The sequence below is a fragment of the Homarus americanus genome, unplaced genomic scaffold (genome assembly GCF_018991925.1).
Source record: "Homarus americanus isolate GMGI-L3 unplaced genomic scaffold, GMGI_Hamer_2.0 scaffold43895, whole genome shotgun sequence".
Lineage (NCBI taxonomy): Eukaryota > Metazoa > Arthropoda > Malacostraca > Decapoda > Nephropidae > Homarus > Homarus americanus.
In genome coordinates this window covers 343,830-368,824 of record NW_024738072.1, presented here as the reverse complement: position 1 = coordinate 368,824, position 24,995 = coordinate 343,830, and the positions used below count along the sequence as shown (strand labels likewise).

Genomic DNA, 24,995 nt, shown 5'->3' with positions numbered 1-24,995 from the left:
GGGGTGCTGCGTGGGGTGCTGCGTGTGGGGCGCGGCTTGGTGGTGCTGGGTGGAGAGGGGCTGGGGTCGGAACACACGCGAGGTGGGGGGTAACGGGGGTTAGAAATAAGGTCCGGAGGTTTTGGGAGGTGAGGGGTGAGGGCTCAGTACAGCAGGGAGTGTTAGAGGGGTGTTGGTGACGTTACTCGTCGCGGCTTTCATCTATTTGTCTGTGAAGTGTAAATATTCCAGTATATGAGTGAGTGGCTAAAACACCTAATGTTAGATACTACTTTTGGAAATTAATATTTTGGCCGTTACCACAATAACACCCACTAGAATATATGTATATATATATATATATATATATATATATATATATATATATATATATATATATATATATATATATATATATATTTATATATATGGAACACCTTAGCTTTCGTCATTATTCAGTTGCCTCTGAAGATGTCTTGAATAAAGACGAAAGCTAAGGTGCGCCATTATATCCGTTTTCCTGTGTGGTTTTATCGATATAATCATAATAAATTCAAAGAGCCCTGTCTGCTATTTATTGCCGATGTTAATTTATACTGTATTTATTTAAAGAAGCGAGTGTAGTTTGAAAATGGTATCATTTCATAACATCACTGGAAATACTAATATATCGTGCATCAGGCAGTCATAACACAACTTTGTAAATCTTAAAAGTCAAATTACTTGTTTTGTTAGATGTATTGTTGACATGTCAAGAAGTCCCGCTCATATTTCTTTCAGGTGATCACTTGGCGGGAAGTTTGTGCACCAACTTCATCTAAGATGGACAACTCCACCCTCTGTGAGGTAATATGAAAAATGGGGCACCTTTGTCTTTCACCAAAAACTAGATTTTTTGTATTTCTTTAGTAAAACTGAGGTAAGTTTGGAAGTCCTTTTTATTACTGTACTGTAGTCATGTTCTAACCGCTATAAAAGACTTCTTTTTTGTGTAATCTGCCTTATAAGGGACGAGGGATGTGGTCATTACCTCACGGAGCCAGATATAATTATTACTGGTTTATTCCAAGAAGTTTGTCCAGTATACAGCGTGACAAGTGACACCCTTGATTATAATACCTAATTACCTTCATCATAAATTTCTTCTTACTCTTTTCTTTTTTCGTGTTATTATTCTCATTATTATTATTACTATACGCAAATATCTCTGTAAATGTTTGTCTGTGAGACTGCCTGTGACTGTGTATACGCCATTCTTCATGGTAGCGTCTTTAATATATGCAAACCTGTAGTGGTGTCTCGGTAATGACGTTCCTGCCGCCACCAGACCTGATTCCCCTCACAATGACTCTCATAATAAGGTAAAAGGTGGCCTTGGCTTTTTTTTCTATATGCTGGTGGAGTGTGGCCGTGATATTGAAGAGTTACTCACCTCCGTCTGATTATTTCCCCGTGCATTTGCCTGTTCCTCATTAATATCTGTCTAATCGTCTTCTGTCCGTCTGTCAGTTAATCCGTCTGTCCATTTGCTCAATAATGAAAACTATTAAAGGAGACTATGTGTAGTGAATTATCTTTACCAGCATAAGTTCCTTTGAAATCTGAGTCCATGGTTTTAATACAATAAGTTGGTTCAATAAAATATATCTAAAAATATCTTAATTCTTCCCAGCCAAGTGTCTCAAGATATCTCCTGGGTCTCTCACACTTCGTTGTGTCTTTGAATCATTTCTTTTGTTATTTATAAACTTTTGATCTGGGTTGAAATCCTCTCATATCTAGTTCTACTTTGTTATATATCTCCCACTTGTCTCTGCCCCATTATCTCTCTCACCTGTCTTATATCTCTCACCAGTCCATCAATATCTCTCTCATCTATGTCTCAAAACCTTTTCGTCTGCTTCTGACGATGTTTCTTACCTGTCTCTCACTATCTCTCACCATCTCTCACGTACCTCTCATTATCTCTCACTATCTCTCGCAGGGTGTATGTACGGAGGTCCCTAGACCATGGGAGGAGGAAGAAGTGTGGGGATCCTTCAGACGATGGCACGTCCTGCTCCTTACAAGCCTTGCTGGTCTGTCTGTCAGTGAGTAGTCCCTAGTAGTCACAAGTAGTCCCTAGTAATCCCTAGTAGTCACCAGTAGTCCCTAGTAGTCACAAGTAGTCCCTAGTAGTCACAAGTAGTCCTCAGTAGTCACCAGTAGTCCCTAGTAGTCACCAGTAGTCCCTAGTAGTCCCTAGTAGTCACCAGTAGTCCCTAGTAGTCACAAGTAGTCCCTAGTAGTCACAAGTAGTCCTCAGTAGTCACCAGTAGTCCCTAGTAGTCACCAGTAGTCCCTAGTAGTCACAAGTAGTCCCTATTAGTCACCAGTAGTCTCTAGTAGTCACCAGTAGTCCTTAGAAGCCCGTAGAAGTATCCAGTAGTCACCAGTAGACTTCATTAGTCGTCAGTAGTCCCAAGTAGTCGTCAGTATTCCTCAGTAGTCACCAATAGTAACAAGAAGTATTCATTAGTCCACAGTAGTCCCCAGTAGTCTTCAGTAGAAATCAATAGGTCTCAGTAGTTTTAAGTAGTCTTTAACAGTCCCTAATAGTCCCCATTAATTCCCGAGAGTCTCATTAATCTTCCAAAGTCCCCATTAGTCACAAAGAGTTTCCTAAAGTCCTCAGTAGTCCCCGAAATTCCTTATAATTGTAGAGGCTTCAGTAGTAAAAAGTAGTCCTCAGTAAACCTCAGCCTTCTCAAGTAGCTCTAAATAGTCTCCAAGAAATCTGAATAGTGTCTAGTAGTCCTAATAGATAGCCAGTAGTCTCGAGTAGTACAAGTAGTTTTGAAGTGGTCATTAATATTTCCCAGAAGTTGGTAGTAGTTGTCAGCAGCCCCCAGCAACCCCTAGTAGCCCCCAGCAACCCCTAGCAGACCCCAGTAACCCCTAGCAGCCCCCAGTAGTCTCCAAGTAGTTTTAAGTAATGTTTGTTTTCTAGAAAATCATTTAAAATAATTGGGATCAAAATAATTACGTAAGCATGCCAGGTGTAGTGGTGGTGGTGCCAGGTGTAGTGGTGGTGGTGCCAGGTGTAGTGGTGGTGGTGCCAGGTGTAGTGGTGGTGGTGCCAGGTGTAGTGGTGGTGGTGCCAGGTGTAGTGGTGGTGGTGCCAGGTGTAGTAGTGGTGGTGCCAGTGGTGGTGCCAGGTGTAGTGGTGGTGGTGCCAGGTGTAGTGGTGGTGGTGCCAGGTGTAGTAGTGATGGTGCCAGGTGTACTAGTGATGGTGACAGGTGTAAAGGAGTGTGGTGGTGGTGACAGGTGTAAAGTAGTGTGGTGGTGGTGACAGGTGTAAAGTAGTGTGGTGGTGGTGACAGGTGTAAAGTAGTGTGGTGGTGGTGACAGGTGTAAAGGAGTGTGGTGGTGGTGACAGGTGTAGTGGAGTGTGGTGGTGGTGACAGGTGTAAAGTAGTGTGGTGGTGGTGACAGGTGTAAAGGAGTGTGCTAGTGGTGACAGGTGTAGTGGAGTGTGGTGGTGGTGACAGGTGTGGTGAGTTATGGGATCCAGTTTAGACAATACACTCAACCATTATCCCTAGATTACAAACAGTTAGGTGGTGATGCTACATCATCCTCTTCCCTCAATAACCCTCACCTCTACTACAGTATTCCTCACCATCACTCACTATTTCTCACCATGGCTCACCCCCCCCCCAACCCTCTCTTGTATCCGTCAATGCCCCTCACCATCTCCTTTCGTCCATTTTTGCTTCATATCATTCGTCAGTATCGTTCCTTTACCATCTTCAGCATTCCTTCACCGTCCTCCACTTTGTTTCAACATTTTTCACTTTCCTTCATTTTCCTTTACCATCCACCACTTTTTTTTCACAATCATAAACACAAATATCACAAAGGTTGTAAACATAATATTTTTATGTTACGAAAATATGATACGTTTATTGGGTGTCCAGTGATGGATGTGAGTGGTTGTGTGGGTGGTTGTGTGGGTGGTTGTGTGGGTGTGTTTGGTTGTAGGGGTGTGTTTGGTTGTGTGAGTGGTTGTGGGGGTGTGTTTGGTTGTGTGAGTGGTTGTGTGGGTGTGTTTGGTTGTGTGAGTGGTTGTGGGGGTGTGTTTGGTTGTGTGAGTGGTTGTGTGGGTGTGTTTGGTTGTGTGAGTGGTTGTGTGGGTGTGTTTGGTTGTGTAGTGGTTGTGTGGGTGTGTTTGGTTGTGTGAGTGGTTGTGGGGTGTGTTTGGTTGTGAGAGTGGTTGTGTGGGTGTGTTTGGTTGTGTGAGTGGTTGTAGGGGTGTGTTTGGTTGTGTGGTGGTGTGTGGGTGTGTTTGTGTGAGTGGTGTGTGGGTGTGTTTTTGAGTGGTTGTGTGGGTGTGTTTGGTTGTGTGAGTGGTTGTGTGGGTGTGTTTGGTTGTGTGAGTGGTTGTGTGGGTGTGTTTGGTTGTGTGAGTGGTTGTGGGGTGTGTTTGGTTGTGAGTGGTTGTGTGGGTGTGTTTGGTTGTGTGAGTGGTTGTGGGGGTGTGTTTGGTTGTGTGGTGGTTGTGTGGGTGTGTTTGGTTGTGTGAGTGGTTGTGTGGGTGTGTTTGGTTGTGTGAGTGGTTGTGTGGGTGTGTTTGGTTGTGTGATTGGTTGTGTGGGTGTGTTTGGTTGTGTGAGTGGTTGTGGGGGTGTGTTTGGTTGTGTGAGTGGTTGTGGGGGGTGTGTTTGGTTGTGTGAGTGGTTGTGGGGGTGTGTTTGTTGTGAGAGTGGTTGTGTGGGTGTGTTTGGTTGTGTGAGTGGTTGTGGGGGTGTGTTTGGTTGTGTGAGTGGTTGTGGGGGTGTGTTTGGTTGTGAGAGTGGTTGTGTGGGTGTGTTTGGTTGTGTGAGTGGTTGTGGGGGTGTGTTTGGTTGTGTGAGTGGTTGTGTGGGTGTGTTTGGTTGTGTGTGAGTGGTTGTAGGGGTGTGTTTGGTTGTGTGAGTGGTTGTGTGGGTGTGTTTGGTTGTGTGGTGGTTGTGTGGGTGTGTTTGTTGTGTGAGTGGTTGTGGGGTGTGTTTGGTGTTGGTTGTGGGGTGTGTTTGGTTGTGAGAGTGGTTGTGTGGGTGTGTTTGGTTGTGTGAGTGGTTGTGGGGGTGTGTTTGGTTGTGTGGTTGTGTGGGTGTGTTTGGTTGTGTGAGTGGTTGTGTGGGTGTGTTTGGTTGTGTGAGTGGTTGTGTGGGTGTGTTTGGTTGTGTGATTGGTTGTGTGGGTGTGTTTGGTTGTGTGAGTGGTTGTGGGGTGTGTTTGGTTGTGTGAGTGGTTGTGGGGGGTGTGTTTGGTTGTGTGAGTGGTTGTGGGGGTGTGTTTGGTTGTGAGAGTGGTTGTGTGGGTGTGTTTGGTTGTGTGAGTGGTTGTGTGGGTGTGTTTGGTTGTGGTGGTTGTGTGGGTGTGTTTGTTGTGTGAGTGGTTGTGGGGGTGTGTTTGGTTGTGTGAGTGGTTGTGGGGGTGTGTTTGGTTGTGTGAGTGGTTGTGTGGGTGTGTTTGGTTGTGTGAGTGGTTGTGTGGGTGTGTTTGGTTGTGAGAGTGGTTGTGGGGGTGTGTTTGGTTGTGTGAGTGGTTGTGTGGGTGTGTTTGGTTGTGTGAGTGGTTGTGTGGGTGTGTTTGGTTGTGTGAGTGGTTGTATAGGTTTGTTTGTTAATTATTGTGGTTTTCTAGTTTTCTTTGGTGGTATTGGTGGTTGTCTGCGTTTGTTTATTTGTGTTAATGATTTTTTCGTTGTTGTCATCCTCACCGTTAGTTAATTTTGTTAATCTCATGAATTCAATCCCGAGTCAGTCTCTGTGTCAGCCGGCGGAGGAGGGATACTGGTAGTAGGAGGAGGCTGAGCCAGGCTTAATAATGTCAACCAGGGTCTCAACCAGACAGCCCATACCTTGAGAAAATATATTGTTAATACAAGCAGGTATCAACGCTAAGTCGAACAGTTACCATCGCCAGTACGAGCAGCGCTAGCACTAGGCCCATCGCAGGAAGAGCGTCTGAGGTGACTATGTCAGTCGAACGATCACCCTCATATCCCGTACTGAAGCGAAGTCAAAATAATGAAAAAAAAAGTCAAACCGAGTTAATATATTCAGAGTATTCCAGACCCGCAGGTAAACACCTCTTAGTGCTCCATTTCTTAGCGCTAACCAATAAAGAGAGGAATGAATTATTTATTTTTAGACGTGACCAACAAACGACTTGGTAAAGCTATCAAGTCGCTTATTAAGAACGGAAAGATGTTGTATAAGTGACACCCAGATTTGAATAATTTTAAAGTAGAATCATAAGATGTGTATCAGTTCCAGTCAAATACGGGGAAGATGGGGGCGATGATTATTTTGTGATGAAAATAATGAAAAACAAACGAACATTATATGACAATAAAGTAAGAATTAACAGTTAGAGAGGAAATAGTCGAGCTGTGAGTAATAATGAACGTGAAAGACGTCAATGAAACTATTCATGAAGTCCCGCCAGACGCGAATGTGAAGGAAATGAGATTTTTAATATAATCAGCTGAGGCAGAGAGTGAGGGCACACGTGATACTCGGACGGGTAATGAGATCCTGAGGGAACTGGCCTAAATTAATCTCCTCCGTGTAGAGTGATCTCTGATTAATCCAGAATGGGATTTATCGCGGTACAGCCCCGTCTTGGTACGTCAGCTTTAATAGGAAAATAAATCCTATCATACCAGTTAATTGACCGCTGAACCCTTGGTGGACAACACCGAGTAGAACCACAACAAGGTAACGTGTGGTAAATTGATAAGGACGTGAGGCAGACGGAACACAATTATTGAAAGGGAAACAGGAGAAGGTTGACATCAGAGACGACAATAACATTAACAAAAGACAGTAAACAGTGACTCCAATAACAACAAAGGCGATAATGACAACAAAAACAACGATAATAACAATGACAACAATAACTGTTATATATTCGACGCAACTGACCTACTCCCCTCCGTACGCTAAAAATTAACACACCTACGTAAAATGAGATGGGCTAGAGTACCGAGTATAATTCACGATAACTTAACTAATCGAAATTGAATTACAAGTACTCACTGTAATAACCTCTCTCGTGATGGCATTTATCATTCACTGAAAGAAGGTAAATACTGGACTGTAGATAATTATAGCCTGCCTGTTAACCAAAATACTGACCATATTTCTTCGTATGTTTTTATGGCATAATAACTGAATTAAAATGAGAAATTGCTAGATGTTGTGTGATTATCATACGACATAACGTTATCCTATAATTTCCCCATATAATATATACTACTGGCCAGAAGTTATAATATAGGGTACTTAGCCTTGGTGGACAGCGAGCCTCTTCTCCTGCTTACTGGGTCTGGAGTAACGCCCATATGGTGGATCCAGGTCTCGGTGTATGTTGTAAATATTTCGTATTTATTATATTAATTGCCATAAAGTTTATGTATATCACTCAAAAAGTTTATAATGTTAAGTTTCTAAATAATCACTCCGTGCTGGCCTTGTAATTAGGTACACTCGAGGGTCTACGTCTCACGGCGGTTTGTGATTACACTCAACGTTGGGTACCACACTCCTCGGATTATGGGTTCACACTGCCATTTTCAGTTTCAACTTTCAGCCCCACGTCTCCGTGCCTCGTTGTTGGTATGAAGTACGTGGAGGAATACACACCACGTCATGTTCTTACATATTGTTGTGATTAGTACTAATAATACTAAGCCAAGTAATTCTTAATTACTTACAGTACCAAACCCAAAATATACACAATTATTTACATATATACATAAGTATCGCCACCTCTGTCGTAATTGGTTCAATGGATTCAGTTTGTTTCACTTTTATCGAACCTTATAGATCTGTTTTCTTTTAGTGACGAGAAGTTATACTTCTGTGGGATTTTATATTTCCCACCATAACAACGAAATGCAATATAAACAACATAAACAACACTGAAAACAGCAATCACCATCCCAAATTGTTTAGTATCATATAATGATTAACTTTACTGGAAAAATGAACAGGAAGAACTAAAGGAAAGAAATATAGGTATAATTGGGCACTGGTCAAGATTAAAAACACAAGCAGACACACAGTTGATTAACAAATATTTGTGACGTGATCCAAGATATAACGCACACGTATATAAGGGTTAAATTAGTGTTAAATTAAGAACGTATTTAAAGCCTGCAGGTATGTAACAGGCAAATTACCTTATTTACTTAACTTATTTACCTAGTGGTTACTCACTAGAGGCGATCATGCAGAGGGAAGGTCAGTGGCCTGTGCAGGATCCCTCCATTGTTCTTGATAGTTTTGTAAAGGTCTATTTAGAAGCCCAGTACTGTTCTCAACTCCACAGCTTGGGCTGGTAGACTGTTCCATACTACCCTCTGTGTGAAGACATATTTCCTTATGTTCGTTCTGCATGATAACTTTAAGATTAACCACCATTAAGTTAAACTAACCTAACCACGACAGGTAGCGTTGGGGTGTTAATCTTCAGGTGATCCCTATAGGTTAACTTAGTGGAAACACCTGCCATCCACCTTAAGCCTAAATTGAAGTTAATTTTATTACTTTAGTATATAGTTTCTGGCTCGTATAAGATCCTTTAATGAGATAAAAATAATGATAAAGACGATCTAGGTAAACATAATTACCTGATCTTCCTCCCACAAAGTTTGTTAATCCCTGGTTCACCTGGTTCACCTCTTACTCGCACCTGTCATTTATACTTGCTAGGAATATCTCTATCGTACAGAAACAAAGTACACCTCCCATGTACACCTCCCATGTACACCACCCACGTACACCTCCTACGTACACTTCCTAAGCACATGTCCCATGCACACCGTAAAATAAAATTTACTGGTCAGAGAAATTTCACATTGTTTAACAGGATCAATAAATTTAGGTTGTCAGGCTGTGGTCACGAGCCTAAATCTAAAATTTATCTAGTTCAAAACCATTTGTACGAGTTCGCTCCTGGTTGAATAATATTAAGTACCTTTGCTATATCACCTTTGTTTAAACCTGACTTCCATTTATACACCTCATTCATATCGCCCCTCACTCTACGTCCTTCGAGGGAGTGCAGACTCAGATGCTTTAATATGTCTCTGCCCTCAGCCATGTTCTTCTGCTGCGTGTTCAAGTGTCGTGTTCCCAGGACCAAGCAGGAGATAGAGGCTAACTACATACGACGTCAGCTGGCCCGCAAGTTCCGTCGCCAATTGAACATCATCAACAACTCTGAGATGGACGAAATGGATCTTCTCAAAGGTGAGTTCAGGGGTCATGGGTAAGGTTAGAGGCTTAAAGAAAGGTCAGGGGTCACGGGTAAGCTCAGGGTCATAGGTAAGGTCAGGAGCTATGGGTGAGGTCAGGGGCCATGGATAATGTCAGGGGTCATGGGTAATGTAAAGGGTTTAAAGAAGGGTCATGGATAAGGTTAGGGTTATGGGTAAGATTAGGAGTTATGGATGAGGTCAGGGCCATGGATAAGGTCAGGGGTCAAGGATAAGCTCAGAGGCCATAGAAGGACTGGGATCATGGGTGAAGTCAAAGCTTACCAGTAAACAAAGTAATTAATCATTCCTCTCTTAGCCTGTGTTTACCACCCTTAATGACTTTCTGATTATACTCATTAATATTTCCAGTTTTCCTTAATGATATGTTTATTTTATAAGCCAATGTCCTTTCCCCCCCAAAAAAAAATGTAATTAGGGGTTAACAACACATATCTCGGGTCACTCCAAGATTAGGTACCCCAAGTTATTTCACCTAATTTAGCCTAACCTAATGCTTTACCTAACCTACCTATCCTAATCTAACTTAACCAAGCTCAACCTAACCTATAATAAAATAACTTAACCTAACCTAGTCTAACCCAATCAAAACCAATACAATCGCCAGGGTGTTTAATTATTATCAGGTGAAATAAGCAGTGGGGAACAATCTTCAGGTGATCTCAGAACTCTCCCGCACCGCCCTATTCATGAAGTCTCAATACAATTTCCCGTTCTTTTCATTTGCTGTTGAAAAAATGTGTTATCTTACGGGTAACTCAGGTTTAGAGGATTTTCTTGAAACAGTTCAGGACTGTTTCCTAAATCAACATATAGACGAACCCACCTGAGGTAATAATATCCTAGATTTAGTTCTGTCAAACAGAGAAAAATCTATTAGTAATGTCGAGGTAGGGAACGAACTAGCTAACAGCAGTCACAAAGAAGTAAGATTCAAAGTAGAATTTAATGTCAATCGCAAGGAATATTGCATTAAAGCTCCAGATTTTAGAAGGTCAATCTTTGATAGGTTGAAAAGACAGCTGAGAGAAGGATTGTTATGTTTCGGGGTGAATTACATGACCTCACGAGAGGGTGTAAATAACGTGACCTCACATAATGTACCCCCACCCTTCCAGCTGACCTGACCACGATAACCTCACAAAACATGACAGCAGAGGGTGACCTAACCACGAGAAATGAGGTTGACGAGTACCATAACAATTTAAATAACGAGTTACTTAATGCACAAGGGCAGCATATACCATACAGAAAACTCAGATCAAACAACAATGACCCCAAATTGACAAATAATTATTTAAAGAATATTACTGAGCAAAGAAAGGCTCTTGGTAGGAGAATCAATCGTTGTGATGTTTACCTCCGAGATTATTATAAATTATTGGCCAGTAGGGTTGAGACCGAGATAAGAAAAACAAAGAGGATTAATGAACTAAAGGTAGCAAGGGAGGCGAAGTCAAACCCCAAGGGATTCTGCCAAATGTATAATTTTTTTTAAACAAGCTTCCAGCCTCCCCCAATAGCCACACCTTCGTCGCCATTTATCACCCTAAGATTAAATATCCTAATACATAAGTAGCTACCCTGGCTGTGTTGAGTTAGATGAGCCGCAGATCTATGCGGCATTCAGTGACTGTTGCCTCATAGTCAATATCTGAGACCGTAGTCGGCTTTGGGGCCGAAGATCTCGTTTCCCGAAGGCAGAGCAATGCAGACCTAAGCAGAGAGAAGGGCAGTCGACATCTCAACCAGGCTGTAACGTGGCTTCTGGGCTGCTGCTTCCGTTCAGATAACACCTCCTCGAGTCTGGCATAGAAACATCTTGCATTTAGTCCCATCCCACCAGAAGTTGTGAACACCAGAGGAATGAAGCTGCCCTGATCAACATTCAGAACTCTCTCCCCAAATTCCCTGATTTTGTAATTCTCGTTCCCCCTGTGTACAGTATCGAGAACAAGGTTACGGTGACATTTCGGTCATGGGATCGATAATCCTTATGTCAAAGAAGGTTTGCTGTCCCCGTGTCCAGAATCCTCGAGTACTGACGTCCACACGGGCTTCGTTGGATGTGTTTGAAATCCTGTGACGGAGGTTCTCACCGTGCAATGGAAGGAAGGGCGATTCCACCGTGACGTCGTGGCAGATTTCTTTCATTAAATTTGCTGTGAGATCCCTTACTTCGTCATGCCTCATGCATACACTTCTGGTAGCTTCAAATATATTTTAGATGGATATATGAGCGATTGGGGTTGAGTGTAAACGGAACTGCTTAGTATGGACCAATAGGCCCGCAGCAGTTTCCTCTATTTTTATGTTCTTATGTTCCTATTTTTACCATGTGTGACCTGTTGAATTACCAAGGTGTTTTGTGTAAGATTACTGGTAACTTATGAAGGAAGAAGTTTATTATTATTATTATTATTATTATTATTATTATTATTATTATGGATATTGTTACTGGTATTACCATTACTATTCTTATTATCACTCAATTGTTCTCACATATGCCAGCCCTGGAGCGGCTGAGGGCAGAGCTTCGAGCAGACTCTGGAAGCCTGGCGCAGTCTGAAGCTTTCTCTACTCTCTCCTTCACCCCCACCGGCACCCCCACCTACAGGAAGGGTTCAGAACTTCACATTGGTGAGTAGAAATTATTTTTATTGATGTTGCACCAGAATATAGACTTAAAACTGTCTCACCACTGAGGACCTGTGAACTGTCTCACCACTGGGGACCTGTGAACTGTCTCACCACTGAGGACCTGTGAACTGTCTCACCACTGGGGACCTGTGAACTGTCTCACCACTGGGGACCCTGCACACACTCTCACCACTGGGCATTCAGTGAACTGCACTTTCTTAACAGCCTAACGCTAACCTAACGGAACCCAACATTAACTAAGCTAACCTAATTTTACCCCCAGGTAGCGTTAAGGTGTTTAATCATCATGTAGCTTAAGTTGGACGCTAATCTGCAGGTGATCTTAATAATCAAGGCTTTAGTTTCATAAAGAGTTAGAAGCCTCGATTAAGGATAATTCGAGGTTTTAGTTAACTGAAGAAATTGAGGATTCAGATCCATAAAAAGTGTTCGTAAATGCTAATTAAGCTTTGTGTATTATGTATATTACAGTCATACACACATTAGACACGAACATTACATACATATATATATATATATATATATATATATATATATATATATATATATATATATATATATATATATATATATATATATATATATATATATATATATATATATATATATATATATATACAAACATACATACAGTACATACAGTACATACATATATACAAACATACATACAGTACATACATATATACAAACATACATACATACAGTACATACATACAGAGAGACAATTTCCAAAAGCGAGGACACAGGATATACTTGGTGTTGTTGTTGACATATCTGACTGACCGAACATCAAAGACCGACACCCATTACGATGTTATACCATTGTCCCATTAGACGCTGATTGGCCAGTCGCCATTGTCCAGTCTGACGCTGCTGAGTAGACACTACCTTCCATCGTCCCTCAAGTGATAATTAAGATACGGTAGTCAAACGTCTATACAGACACACAACTTTACATACTGAAGAAAATAATACATGTTTATAAGGAATATTAATGTTGTGTCACCTTTTGGATTCACCTGGAGATAAACCACCCTAGCTCTATTTTGAGGTTAGGTTAGTCTTAGATTAGGTTAGGTTATGTTAAGTTATGTTAAGGGTAAATACTTTTACTGATACACAATAGAACATAATTACCTTGGTGGTCACAGTATCGTGTATTCTATGATATAATTTTTTAAGATGTCTGGTTTTTAAAGAACATCTTGTGATGCTGGCATGTGAGCTGGGGTTAAGGCGCCTGTAAACAATTGCTGTTTCCCTAAGGACATCTTAATCTGTCTCGCCCCTCTCTTTCCCTCCCGCCGTCCCTACTGGCGGATGCTGGTCTAAGAATCTATGCCTGGCTGTATAGATCAGGGGTGGTAAGGGACTTCTTGAGGCTTAATAACTTTTTGAGAATCATTTATTGTTGTTGTTCATTGTCAGGTGGGAGTCTTTGAAAGATTCTTGCTCTCCCTCCTTCCCTCCATTTTCCCTTCCTCGCCTCCCTCCGTCTTCCCTTCCATCCCTCTCTCCCTCTTCCACCGTCCACCTTTCCCTCACTACCTCTCTCTCTTCTCCTACCCTCCGTCCCTCCCTCTTCACACCACACTGCGTCACCACACGGGGTCTGAGCCACACCAACCTGGCAGAGGCTCAGCAATATAATGCCGCCCCCCATTGTGTGTGTGTGTGTGTGCCGGGGATACCTCCAGCCTTGTGTATATCACGGCGCCCCTCCCACACAGACACTGACAGCCAAACTGACATACTCACGAAGACAGAGTTAACAGAGAAAAACATCATTATTTCACTGCACTCCTGTATCACACTGTATCTTTACGTATCTTTGTATTACTGTATCTATATATTACTGTGCTACTTTGTATCTCTCTGTTCATGTATCATTTTATCCTCGTATCAAACTGTATTTTTGTATGCTACTGTATTCCTGTAAATTTTATTATCATAAAACACTAAATAATTATTGCAATACTGTACCCAACTTCATTATTGTATCACTCTACCCCTGTATTACTGTATTTCATTGCATAATTGCATCTCACTGTATTCCTGTATCATACTATATAACTATATCATACTCAATTCCAATATAGCCGTATCCTACTGTATGTCTATCACAATTCCTATATTGCTGTATTCCACTGAATCATTATTGTATTACACATTTTTCTATCACGTTCAATACTGTGTCACTACCATCTTGTATCCCGACAGGAGTATTCACTGTATCACGGCTACAATAAATCACTGTATCCCGACAGGAGTATTCACTGTATCACGGCTACAATAAATCACTGTATCCCAACAGGAGTATTCACTGTATCACGGCTACAATAAATCACTGTATCCCGACAGGAGTATTCACTGTATCACGGCTACAATAAATCACTGTATCCCGACAGGAGTATTCACTGTATAACGGCTACAATAAATCACTGTATCCCGACAGGAGTATTCACTGTATTACGGCTACAATAAATCACTGTATCCCGACAGGAGTATCACTGGAGGAGCTGCGCCTTGCTACAGCGGAGGGCCCCATCACCAACCTGAAGGGGCGAGTCTCCAACATTATAACGGGTGCCTTACACAAGCTAAAGCGCTGAAGAGGAGGAAGAGGAAGGCGGAGGAGGAAGAAGAAGACGGAGTTAGAAGAGGAAGTCGAAGGGGGATGAAGAGGAAAGGGGAGAAAGAGAAGGAGGTGGAAATAAAAGAGAATAGAATGACGGCATAAGTGAGAGATAATGATGTGGTGAATGAAACAAATATACCTTAACACACTCCTTACCCTTAACACACTCCTTACCCTGGGGGGCATATTGGATTTGTCCAATATGGAAGTGTGTGTGTGTGTGTGTGTGTGTAATAATACCAGATGCAGCGAGGACGTCTCAGAAGACAAAAGTCTAGACACTCTAGAGGCTCACAAGTGCTTTATATGAAATTATTTTCCGTTCTTCTTCTTCTTCTTCTAATTATTATTATTATTATTATTATTATTATTATTATTATTATTATTATTAAAGAACTAACAGGATCACAGAGTATGGCAGGAAACTCACCAGAGGGCCGCTTAACATTAAGAATTATATTATGACTGTATGACTGCCACTGCCTCACGGTATGAATGTATGACTGTATCATTGTCTCACTGTATGACTGACAGTATGACTGCCTCACTGTATGACTGCTTTATTGTATCACCGACTTCCTTTATCACTATATCTATCACCATATAGTAAAATGGACGTGAAGGGGTGATACCAGAGGCTTGTGAAGTCACGGTTGACACCCTTTGTAAACAGAGTGAGTGAGATTTTACACTCGGGCCTCGCCCACACTGTGACGTCATCAACATTATGCTCTTCTTATCCTCACTCTACCTGTTTCTCTGATTTTTCACACATCATTTATTTATTCTCCGTTCCTTTGCTTCAACTTGAGACGAGATGAGACGCCTTAGTGCTAGTGTGTCTAGGAGAATTTACTTGTTTAAAGTCTGTTTCACAAAACTTGGGTGAAGTGCTCAGAGTAAGACCCCGGGAGGAGAGGGGGTGGGGGTCATTTGAGCTGTGCTGACCTTTCACGGTGTTTCGGTAGTGACCACAGCACTGAAAATGTCACGGTCAGGTTGAGACATAAAACAATATATATTTTTGTGACTTTTTCTAGTTTTTTAATATCCTTATGTACTGTATGTCCCTCTTCCTCCGTCATATTTTAGTCGTATGTCTTCTTAACTGTTTAGATGCACTGTATGGTTCCTTCTTTCTCTCTCTGTTTTCTTTTTCCTTGTTTATCGGTTTTATTTTTTGGTTTAAGTTTATCTCATCTTTTCCCATCCACTTGTTATGTCCTTCTCTTTTCCTTCCTCTCTACTTGTTTCTGTCTGTCTCCCTCCTTCGCTCTTCTCACCCACCACCATTATCATAACGCCCCTCAATCGCCCAGATACTCACAAAGTCTCCACAAAGGGTGCCAACAACATCAGTCACACCGATGCTTATAAATTACGCCTTCGACTCTCTACTTACATATGCTGACTGACGTATAAGAGTATCGGATTTCAGTAAATATATGTATTTCTAACTATTTTTAGCACTGGGTGAGCTGAACATAATATTTAGATCGACGGCTGAACTTATTGGTAACTGCACACATGTCAATAAAACGTTTTGGGCGAGAAAAAACTCACCCCGTCTTTTATAGATCACACTATGGCTACTATTAATTTGTTCCTTCTATATATTTACTTGTACTGTATATCGACTCTCTTGATGTAAATTAGATCTAACTATACCTGTATTGATGATTATATGTATGCTTTAGTCATAAGTTAATAATTCCATGAAGATGTTAATATATCCCAATATATACCAAGATAATGTAAATAACCCCAGTGAGATGTTAATAATGGCAGTTTTTGATGTTGTAACAATGTCACGAGTTAGTGAGTATATCCCGCCAAGTATGAGCCAATCGCAGTGACCTGTGAGTGTGAATGCCTTAGGTCTGAACCAATAAGGAGAGCCTGTAAGACGTGACGTCATGAAGATGTGGTGCCTTGTAGGCCGTCTTTGTTTTCAAACACAGAGTCTGGTTAAAATTGGTTCAGTGTAGACGTACGACTGGTCGGCCGGTTTTATCTGTTTCACGAAATGTGTTGTGATTCATGTGACACCTGTTTAACTAGCTAGGAAATTAGGTTTATTGTTTTGAAGTATAATTGTCAATCTCAATAGAAGGTGTTCAATAAACAAAGAACCGCTAAGGGGTGTTATAAATTGCCCTCCCCCCCTCTTGGTGCTGAGTAAACATTGTCATACATGTCTTTGGTGTTATGCAGTGATATATTGAGTCCTGAGTAACAACACACCTATCACCTGTTTCCCTAGTGTCTCGGTTATCGCATGTTATCCCTATTCCCCAGTCATCCTCTCTCTCAGTGTCCCCTCATGTCGGTTACCCTCTGGTGGGGGGAGTGATCACAGGCAAGCCCCACCTCCGTCAACCACAGCCAGCCATCCCCCATCCGTCTGAGACAGAGGGAGGATGACAATCCCGGGCATTAGGAAACTTGAGTACAAAGACATATTAAAGCATCTTAATTTGCAGTCTCTCGAGAGACGTAGATTGAGAGGCGATATGATCGAGGTGTATAAATGGAAGTCAGGGCTAAACAAAGGTGACATAACATAAGAATGGAGAAAACTGCAGTGGGCCTATTGGCCCATACTGGGCAGTCCCATTTACACCCAACCCCTATTGCTCACATATCCATCCAACTTATGTTTGAAGCTATCCAGCGTATTCGAGTTAATGATGATGTTTGGTAACTTGCTCTACTCATCCACTACTCTATTTCCAAACTAATGTTTACCTTTTTCGTGCCTAAATCTAAATTTGTCTAATTTAAAACCATTGTTACGAGTTCGCTCCTGGTTGGATAGTTTGAGTACATTTGTAATGTCCCCTTTGTCTGGCCCTGACTTCCATTTATACACCTCAATCGTATCGCCCCTCACTCTACGCCTCTCGAGGGAGTGCAAATTCAAGGTTCCTAATGCCCGGGATTAGTCTTGTCATTTTCCTATGAATTCTTTCTAGGGATTCTATATCCATTCTGTAATACGGTGACCAGAACTGAACTGCGTAATCCAAGTGAGGTCTCACAAGCGCAAGATATAGTTTTAGGATGACCTCGCTAGTCTTGTAACTAACACTCCTTTGTATGAACCCAAGTAAGTTAGGTTGTATTACGTAAGATTAGTTTAGGATAGGTTAGGTTTGATAAGGTTAGGTTAAACTAAGTGAGGTTAGGTTATGTAAGATTAGGTCTCGTCTCTCTCTGTTTCCTCCCAGGCGTCTCCCTCTATCTAAGTGATACCACCCTCAGTGTCAAGACCTGACGGCATTACTCAGAATAGGCAAACTGTACTCCAAGCTTTGTCAATAAATTTGTTAAACTAAAAAAGAAACTCCATTGTCTCTTCCCGTTCCTCTCTCTCTTTCTCCGTCTCTCTTTGCCTCTCTCTCCCCCACTGTCTCTGTTCGTTCTTCTCTCTCTCTCTCTCTCTCTCTCCCATCGTTTCTCCTCTACCCCTTCTTCTCTCTCTCTCTCTCTCCTCATTAATCAATCCCCTTATTGACCATATCGGCGGCTCTACACAAACACACACACACACACATTGACTCTTCCATCTATAAATATGAGTCAAGAAACAGAACAAATTATTTTGAAGGAAACATTTCATCAAGTTAAAAAAAGATTCAACAAAAACTAATCCCTTACATGCTAAAAAATGTGGTCTTGTAATTTTGGCCAACCCGGGGACCTGAATGAATGGAAGTGGTAAGAATGGAGGCAGTTGGCTACCTGCGCACGCTGGTGTGGGTGGAGACTGGGTTATATATACAGGTGGAGCCACCCGCTCACAGGCCTTTACTCACTGCACTCGCGAGCGGTGGACTGCCTAGACGCGCCAGGTGTAACCCGGTCACGTTGTTGCCTCTGATACGCTTCCCCCGACCTCCGCCACTTTGCTTCTGCTACTCCTGCTGCTGCTACTGATGGCTCACACGGGCGGAGCTTCTATGACTTGAGATTAATATACTGTCATAAAAGTTACTCTGGGTATATGGATACAAAAAAGTAGTCGGTTGCTGTTTACTAGATCTTAACTGTAAGGAAGAGTGGTAGTGCCTCTTTTGTAAACTGCACTACAAACTATTACTCAAGTTTCGGTTAATGTTTTTATGTCTGCATTATGCAATAAACGTCCGCTAGTGATTACAAATAGAGGCACAACATTGCTGCAGGAGGCGTTGCGAGTTTGAAGGTATATCAGAGAGGAAGAACTGAAAAGTATCGTACGAGAGAGACAGACAACAACCTGCAGGGACAGCTCAGCCCTCTCCCCCTACCTCGCGCAAGGAAAACTCATCTGACGATGCTCCTGTCCGCCATCCTACCCTTCCTCCTAGTGGCGGTGGTACCTCCTCCTTCTTCCTTAGCCATCCTGCTCCCTCCTGAAGGCAACGACTACCCTCTGTACGACTTCCCCTCCGTACAGTATCTCCCACACAACTCCCTGGTCGAGTACCAGGACCCGCGTCTTGACGACGACCAGAGAATGGAAGTTGCCACGAGGTCCACCTACCTCCCTGTCCCTAATTCAGATTCCTCCTCCTCTTCATCATCATCCTCGTCTATATATCCACAGTCGTCATCCTCCTCCTCTTCTCCTTCTCTCACATGTACTGCAGAAGACATAGCAAGTATACTAAACATGGAGGACTTGGACAAAGTGATAAGGATTGTGTCGAAGCTGGAGGGGAAGAGCGTTAAGGAGATCCTACTCAAGCTGGCTATCAAGCACGGCCTACACCTCAAGGTAAGTCACTTCCTCTCTAGTTCATACGCACAGAGGATGATAATTATGATATTTGTCATGTTTTGGTATCAAAGTTAACAAACGCAACAGACACCTGACTGTATAGTATACTCAACCTGAAAAGTTGACCCACAGTGTAAGGATAAACTCGATAAACAAAATAATATTGATTTTTGTGTTTTATTTTGTGACTGTTGGCGCCTTAGTGAAGTGGTGAAGGAAACTAGAGGAAAGGAGAATTTCCTTATGGGAGATGCTGGGAGGACACGAGGGAAGTTATGTAATTTGTTACTGGCGAAACTAATTTAAAACTTTAGCGTTAGACAGAAAATAGTACAAAAGGAATGGGAGACCTGATATTATTCTGTGAAACACACAAGTCAAGAGATGGAATCATTATTTTGTGTGTTCGACGATTTTACAGACTAATTTCTTAGATGCGCTACACTAAAACAGGTACTATAGATAGGACTAACTAAATAAAAAGAAAAACATATTGAATCATAACGTCGAGCAGTTCGAGAAAAATAGACATGTGAGAACTTTTCAAGCAAATTTACACGTGTGTGTGTGAATTATAAGAGAGAGAGAGAGAGAACTGGTAAGAGCACACCGATCCTCACCCAGACACTATTTGCACTGTACATCACCATTTTTCACTGCTCCTTCATATCCCTGCTCCTATATCATCTTTCACCAATTCTACTTTCTCATCATCTCTCTCACCACACCAGCCCTGTCACTTCACCACCCCAATCACCATCACCTCCCTTATCACCATTTCATCACCATCCCCACCATCCCATCACCCCCCACCTCCCTTATATCACTACCTCATCACCATCACATCTCTTATCAACATCTTCATCTCCTCACCACCACCACCTATCACCATCGCTGTCACCTTAATACCCAAACTCTAAAGACCAACCTTCGTCGCTTCTCCACATATTATCATTAACTCGGATTTTGTTTTGGGGAAGGCACAAGTCCTAACCTAATATCACACGAGATGAGGGACTATAACCTGGCCCTATTATGACCCAACAGTCAGTAAGGATGAGCGCTGCTATTCTCACTCATAGGGACGACACACTACCAGCTTGTAATTTTCCTTCCAGACAAGACAATGTTTCACGGGATTAAATAAAAACCTCGAGTATAAGAGGATCATTAGGTCGTCATATTACGTGTTGAGGCTCACTACACCGCGCCCCTGTGTAGGTGGAGTAGCTACATTATGGTGTAGTGGGCGGGGTAATGGTGTAGTGGGTGGGGTTATGGTGTAGTGGGTGGGGTTATGGTGTAGTGGGTGGGGTTATGGTGTAGTGGGTGGGGTTATGGTGTAGTGGGTGGGGTTATGGTGTGGTGGGTGGGGTTATGGTGCAGTAGGAGTGGTTTATGGTACGGTGGGAGTGGTTATGGTGGAGTAGGAGTGGTTATGGTGCAGTAGGAGGGATTATGGTGTAGTAGGAGTAGTTATGGTGGAGTAGGAGTGGTTATGGTTCAGTAGGAGGGATTATGGTGTAGTAGGAGTAGTTATGGTGGAGTAGGAGTGGTTATGGTGCAGTGTTAGTGGTTATGACGGAGTAGGAGTGGTTCTGGTGGAGTAGAAGTGGTTATGGTGCAGTTGGAGTGGTTATGGTGCAGTTGGAGTGGTTATGGTGCAGTAGGAGGGATTATGGTGTAGTAGGAGTAGTTATGGTGGAGTAGGAGCGGCTTGCGTTATGGGAGTGGTTATGGTGCAGTAGGACGGATTATGGTGTAGTAGGAGAAGTTATGGTTCAGTAGGAGTGGTTATGGTGCAGTTGGAGTGTTGGTGGTGCAGTTGGAGTGGGGTTATGGTGCAGCTGGAGTGGTTGGTGGTGCAGTGTTAGTGGTTATGACGGAGGCAGGAGTGGTTATGGTGCAGTTGGAGTGGTTATGGTGCAGTTGGAGGGTTATGGTGCAGGTTGAGTGGTTATGCGTTAGTGCTGCGATGGAGCAGGAGAGTAGTTATGGTGGAGTAGGAGTGGTTATGGTTCAGTGTTAGTGGTTATGACGGAGTAGGAGTGGTTCTGGTGGAGTAGAAGTGGTTATGGTGCAGTTGGAGTGGTTATGGTGCAGTTGGAGTGGTTATGGTGCAGTGTTAGCGGTTATGACGGAGTAGGAGTGGTTATGGTGCAGTTGGAGTGGTTATGGTGCAGTATTAGCGGTTATGGTGGAGTAGGAGGCTTAATAGGGGAAAGATATCGAATTATTAACATTCTTGGCAGCGTAAAGAGGTTATCATTGTCACTGTGTGTGTGTGTGTGTGTGTGTGTGTGTGTGTGTGTGTGTGAAGCTAATATCACAACACTAAACCTAAGTAAGCTTATGGTACTTCAGCTCAGGTCGACGGGATGTTCGCTGAAGACTTGAACACTGAATCGTGTTGGAAGTCGAGGAAATATCAACCATCTAAGAGAAACTGAAGGTAAATAACATCTCTATAGGGAAATACTGCACCTAACAATCAAAGGTCTAAGTTTGATTGAATACATTCACTTTAAGAATATTTTGACACCTCTTTATCAACATCAGGTAAATAAAAAGAAAAGAAGAATCTTGCAAATGAAATGTGTGGGAACAGGTGTGTATTCTCGTCACCAGAGGGAGGGTAGAGAGGGTACCGCTGTTTTGTGCCTTCAGATTCCATTAATTATCATGGTTACTAAATTGAGGACATATATATATATATATATGTATATATATATATATATATTTATTTATTTATTTTAAGATATCGATGTTATGAATTCTGTATTTTGTCAGAAAACATTTTTTTAAGTGTAAATTTTTTAGCAACTTCCATTATATCCGATAGTTAAAATTGAACTGTCAAGGGTTGATTACATGAAAATTTTAAAGATATTTTGCAAAAGTAATATTATGTATGTGTGTCTTTCAAATCAAATCCTTTTTTTTACCTTGCACTTTAATAAAACCTTGGCATAAACAGGTAGTTGTCTTTTAATCTAATTACTAAGTTCCATTAAGTTGATTCAATCGCTTTTCATGTGACTTGATTAAGAGTAAAATAATTGACTTGACTCTGTATAGTTTGTTGGTAAAAATTTTGAGCCCGCCTGCAGGGTTTCATAAAAATTAATCACCTCGTTTTGAGATACTATATTCAGGTACCACAAAGACCCTAAATAACAACGACCCTAAAACAACAACGATCTTAAAACAACAACGACCCTAAAACAACAACGATCCTAAAACAACAATGACCCTAAAACAAAAACGACCCTAAAACAACAACGATCCCAAAACAACAATGACCCTAAAACAACAACGATCTTAAAACAACACCGACCCTAAAACAACAACGACCCTAAAACAACAACGATCCCAAAACAACAATGACCCTAAAACAACAACGATCTTAAAACAACAACGACCCTAAAACAACGACCCTAAAACAACAACAACGGATCCCAAACAACAGCGATTTTAAACAACAACGACCCTAAACAACAACGATCTTAAAACAACAACGACCCTAAAACAACAACACCCTAAAACAACAACGATCCCAAAAACAACAAACGATCTTAAAACAACAATGACCCTAAACAACAACGACCCCAAAACAACAACGATCCTAAAACAACAATGACCCTAAAACAACAACGGTTCCTAAAACAACAATCCCAAAACAACAGCGATTTTAAAACAACAAATCTGCCCCTAAAACAAATAACGACCCTAAAACAACAACGATCCCAAAACAACAACGATCTTTAAAACAACAATGACCCTAAAACAACAACGACCCTAAAACAACAACGATCCTAAAACAACAACGATCTTAAAACAACAATGACCCTAAAACAACGACTTAAAACAACAACGAATTTAAAACAACAACGACCCTTAAAAACAACAACGATCCCAAAACAACAACGATCTTAAAACAACAATGACCCTAAAACAACAACGACCCTAAAACAAAAAAACGACCCTAAACAGCAACGATCCCAAACAAATAAACGATCTTAAAACAACAACGATTTTAAAACAACGACCCTAAAAACAACAACGATCCCAAAACAACAACAAATGACCCTAAAACAACAATGATCTTAAACAACAACGATCTTAAACAACAACGATCTTAAAACAACAATGACCTTAAAACAACAACGACCCCAAAACAACAACAACCTTAAAACAACAACGATCTTAAACAACAACGACCCTAAAACAAACAACGATCCCAAACAACAAATGACCCTAAAAACAACAACGATCTTAAACAACAACACGACCTAAAACAGCAACGATCCCAAAACAACAACGATCTTAAAACAACAACGACCTAAACAACAACGATCCTAAAACAACAATGCTAAAAAAACGACCTAAAACAACAACGATCCCAAACAACAATGACCTAAAACAACAACGATCTTAAAACAACAACGACCCTAAAACAACAACGACCCTAAAACAACAACGATCCCAAAACAACAGCGATTTTAAAACAACAACCCTAAAACAACAACGATCTTAAAACAACAACGACCCAAAACAACAACGACCCTAAAACAACAACGATCCCAAAACAACAACGATCTTAAAACAACAATGACCTAAAACAACAACGACCTAAAACAACAACGATCCTAAAACAACAATGACCTAAAACAACAACGACCTAAAACAACAACAATCCCAAAACAACAGCGATTTTAAAACAACAACGACCTAAAAACAACAACGACCTAAAACAACAACGATCCCAAAACAACAACGATCTTAAAACAACAATGACCCAAAAACAACAACGACCCTAAAACAACAACGATCCCAAAACAACAACGATCTTAAAACAACAATGCCCTAAAACAACAACGATCTTAAAACAACAACGACCTAAAACAACAACGACCTAAAACAACAACGATCCCAAAACAACAACGATCTTAAAACAACAATGACCCTAAAACAACAACGACCCTAAAACAAAAACGACCCTAAAACAGCAACGATCCCAAAACAACAACGATCTTAAAACAACAACGATTTTAAAACAACAACGACCCTAAAACAACAACGATCCCAAAACAACAACGACCCTAAAACAACAATGATCTTAAAACAACAACGATCTTAAAACAACAACGATCTTAAAACAACAATGACCTTAAAACAACAACGACCCTAAAACAACAACAACCTTAAAACAACAACGATCTTAAAACAACAACGACCTAAAACAACAACGATCCCAAACAACAACGACCTAAAAACAACAACGATCTTAAAACAACAATGACCCTAAAACAACAACGATCTTAAAACAACAACGACCCTAAAACAACAACGATCCCAAACAACAACGGCCTAAAACAACAACGACCCTAAAACAACAATGAGCCTAAAACAACAACGACCCTAAAACAACAACGATCTTAAAACAACAACGACCTAAAACAACAACGATCCCAAACAACAACGGCCCTAAAACAACAACGACCTAAAACAACAACGACCCTAAAACAACAACGATCCCAAAACAACAACGACCTAAAACAACAACGATCTTAAAACAACAATGACCTAAAACAACAACGACCTAAAACAACAACGATCTTAAAACAACAACGACC

The 24,995-nt window shown here is 41.4% G+C and overlaps 2 protein-coding genes across 6 annotated transcripts in view; both read left to right on the top strand.

Annotated features, from left to right (window-relative positions):
* The first annotated feature begins 154 nt into the window (after positions 1 to 154).
* Positions 155 to 17,023, top strand: LOC121873721. 3 transcript variants are annotated; one of them, XM_042377423.1, is made up of 6 exons: positions 155 to 218; positions 760 to 825; positions 1,964 to 2,069; positions 9,117 to 9,269; positions 11,807 to 11,935; positions 14,459 to 17,023. In XM_042377423.1, exons 2-6 carry the CDS (start codon positions 802 to 804, stop codon positions 14,566 to 14,568), a joined length of 522 nt encoding a protein of 173 aa, XP_042233357.1. In that variant the 5' UTR covers positions 155 to 218; positions 760 to 801; the 3' UTR covers positions 14,569 to 17,023. The 3 variants fall into 3 exon arrangements, with proteins under 3 accessions (XP_042233357.1, XP_042233356.1, XP_042233358.1); XM_042377422.1 differs by having other exon boundaries at positions 159 to 238; XM_042377424.1 differs by lacking the exon at positions 14,459 to 17,023 and having other exon boundaries at positions 159 to 238; positions 11,807 to 11,943.
* Positions 17,024 to 18,413: 1,390 nt separating this feature from the next.
* Positions 18,414 to 24,995, top strand: part of LOC121873659 — a 65,489-nt gene continuing 58,907 nt past the window's right edge. For all 3 annotated transcript variants that reach the window (XM_042377310.1, XM_042377311.1, XM_042377309.1), the window contains exon 1: positions 18,414 to 19,356. In XM_042377310.1, coding sequence (XP_042233244.1) covers positions 18,913 to 19,356 — 444 coding nt within the window. In that variant the 5' untranslated portion in view covers positions 18,414 to 18,912. The remainder of the gene's footprint in view (positions 19,357 to 24,995) is intronic.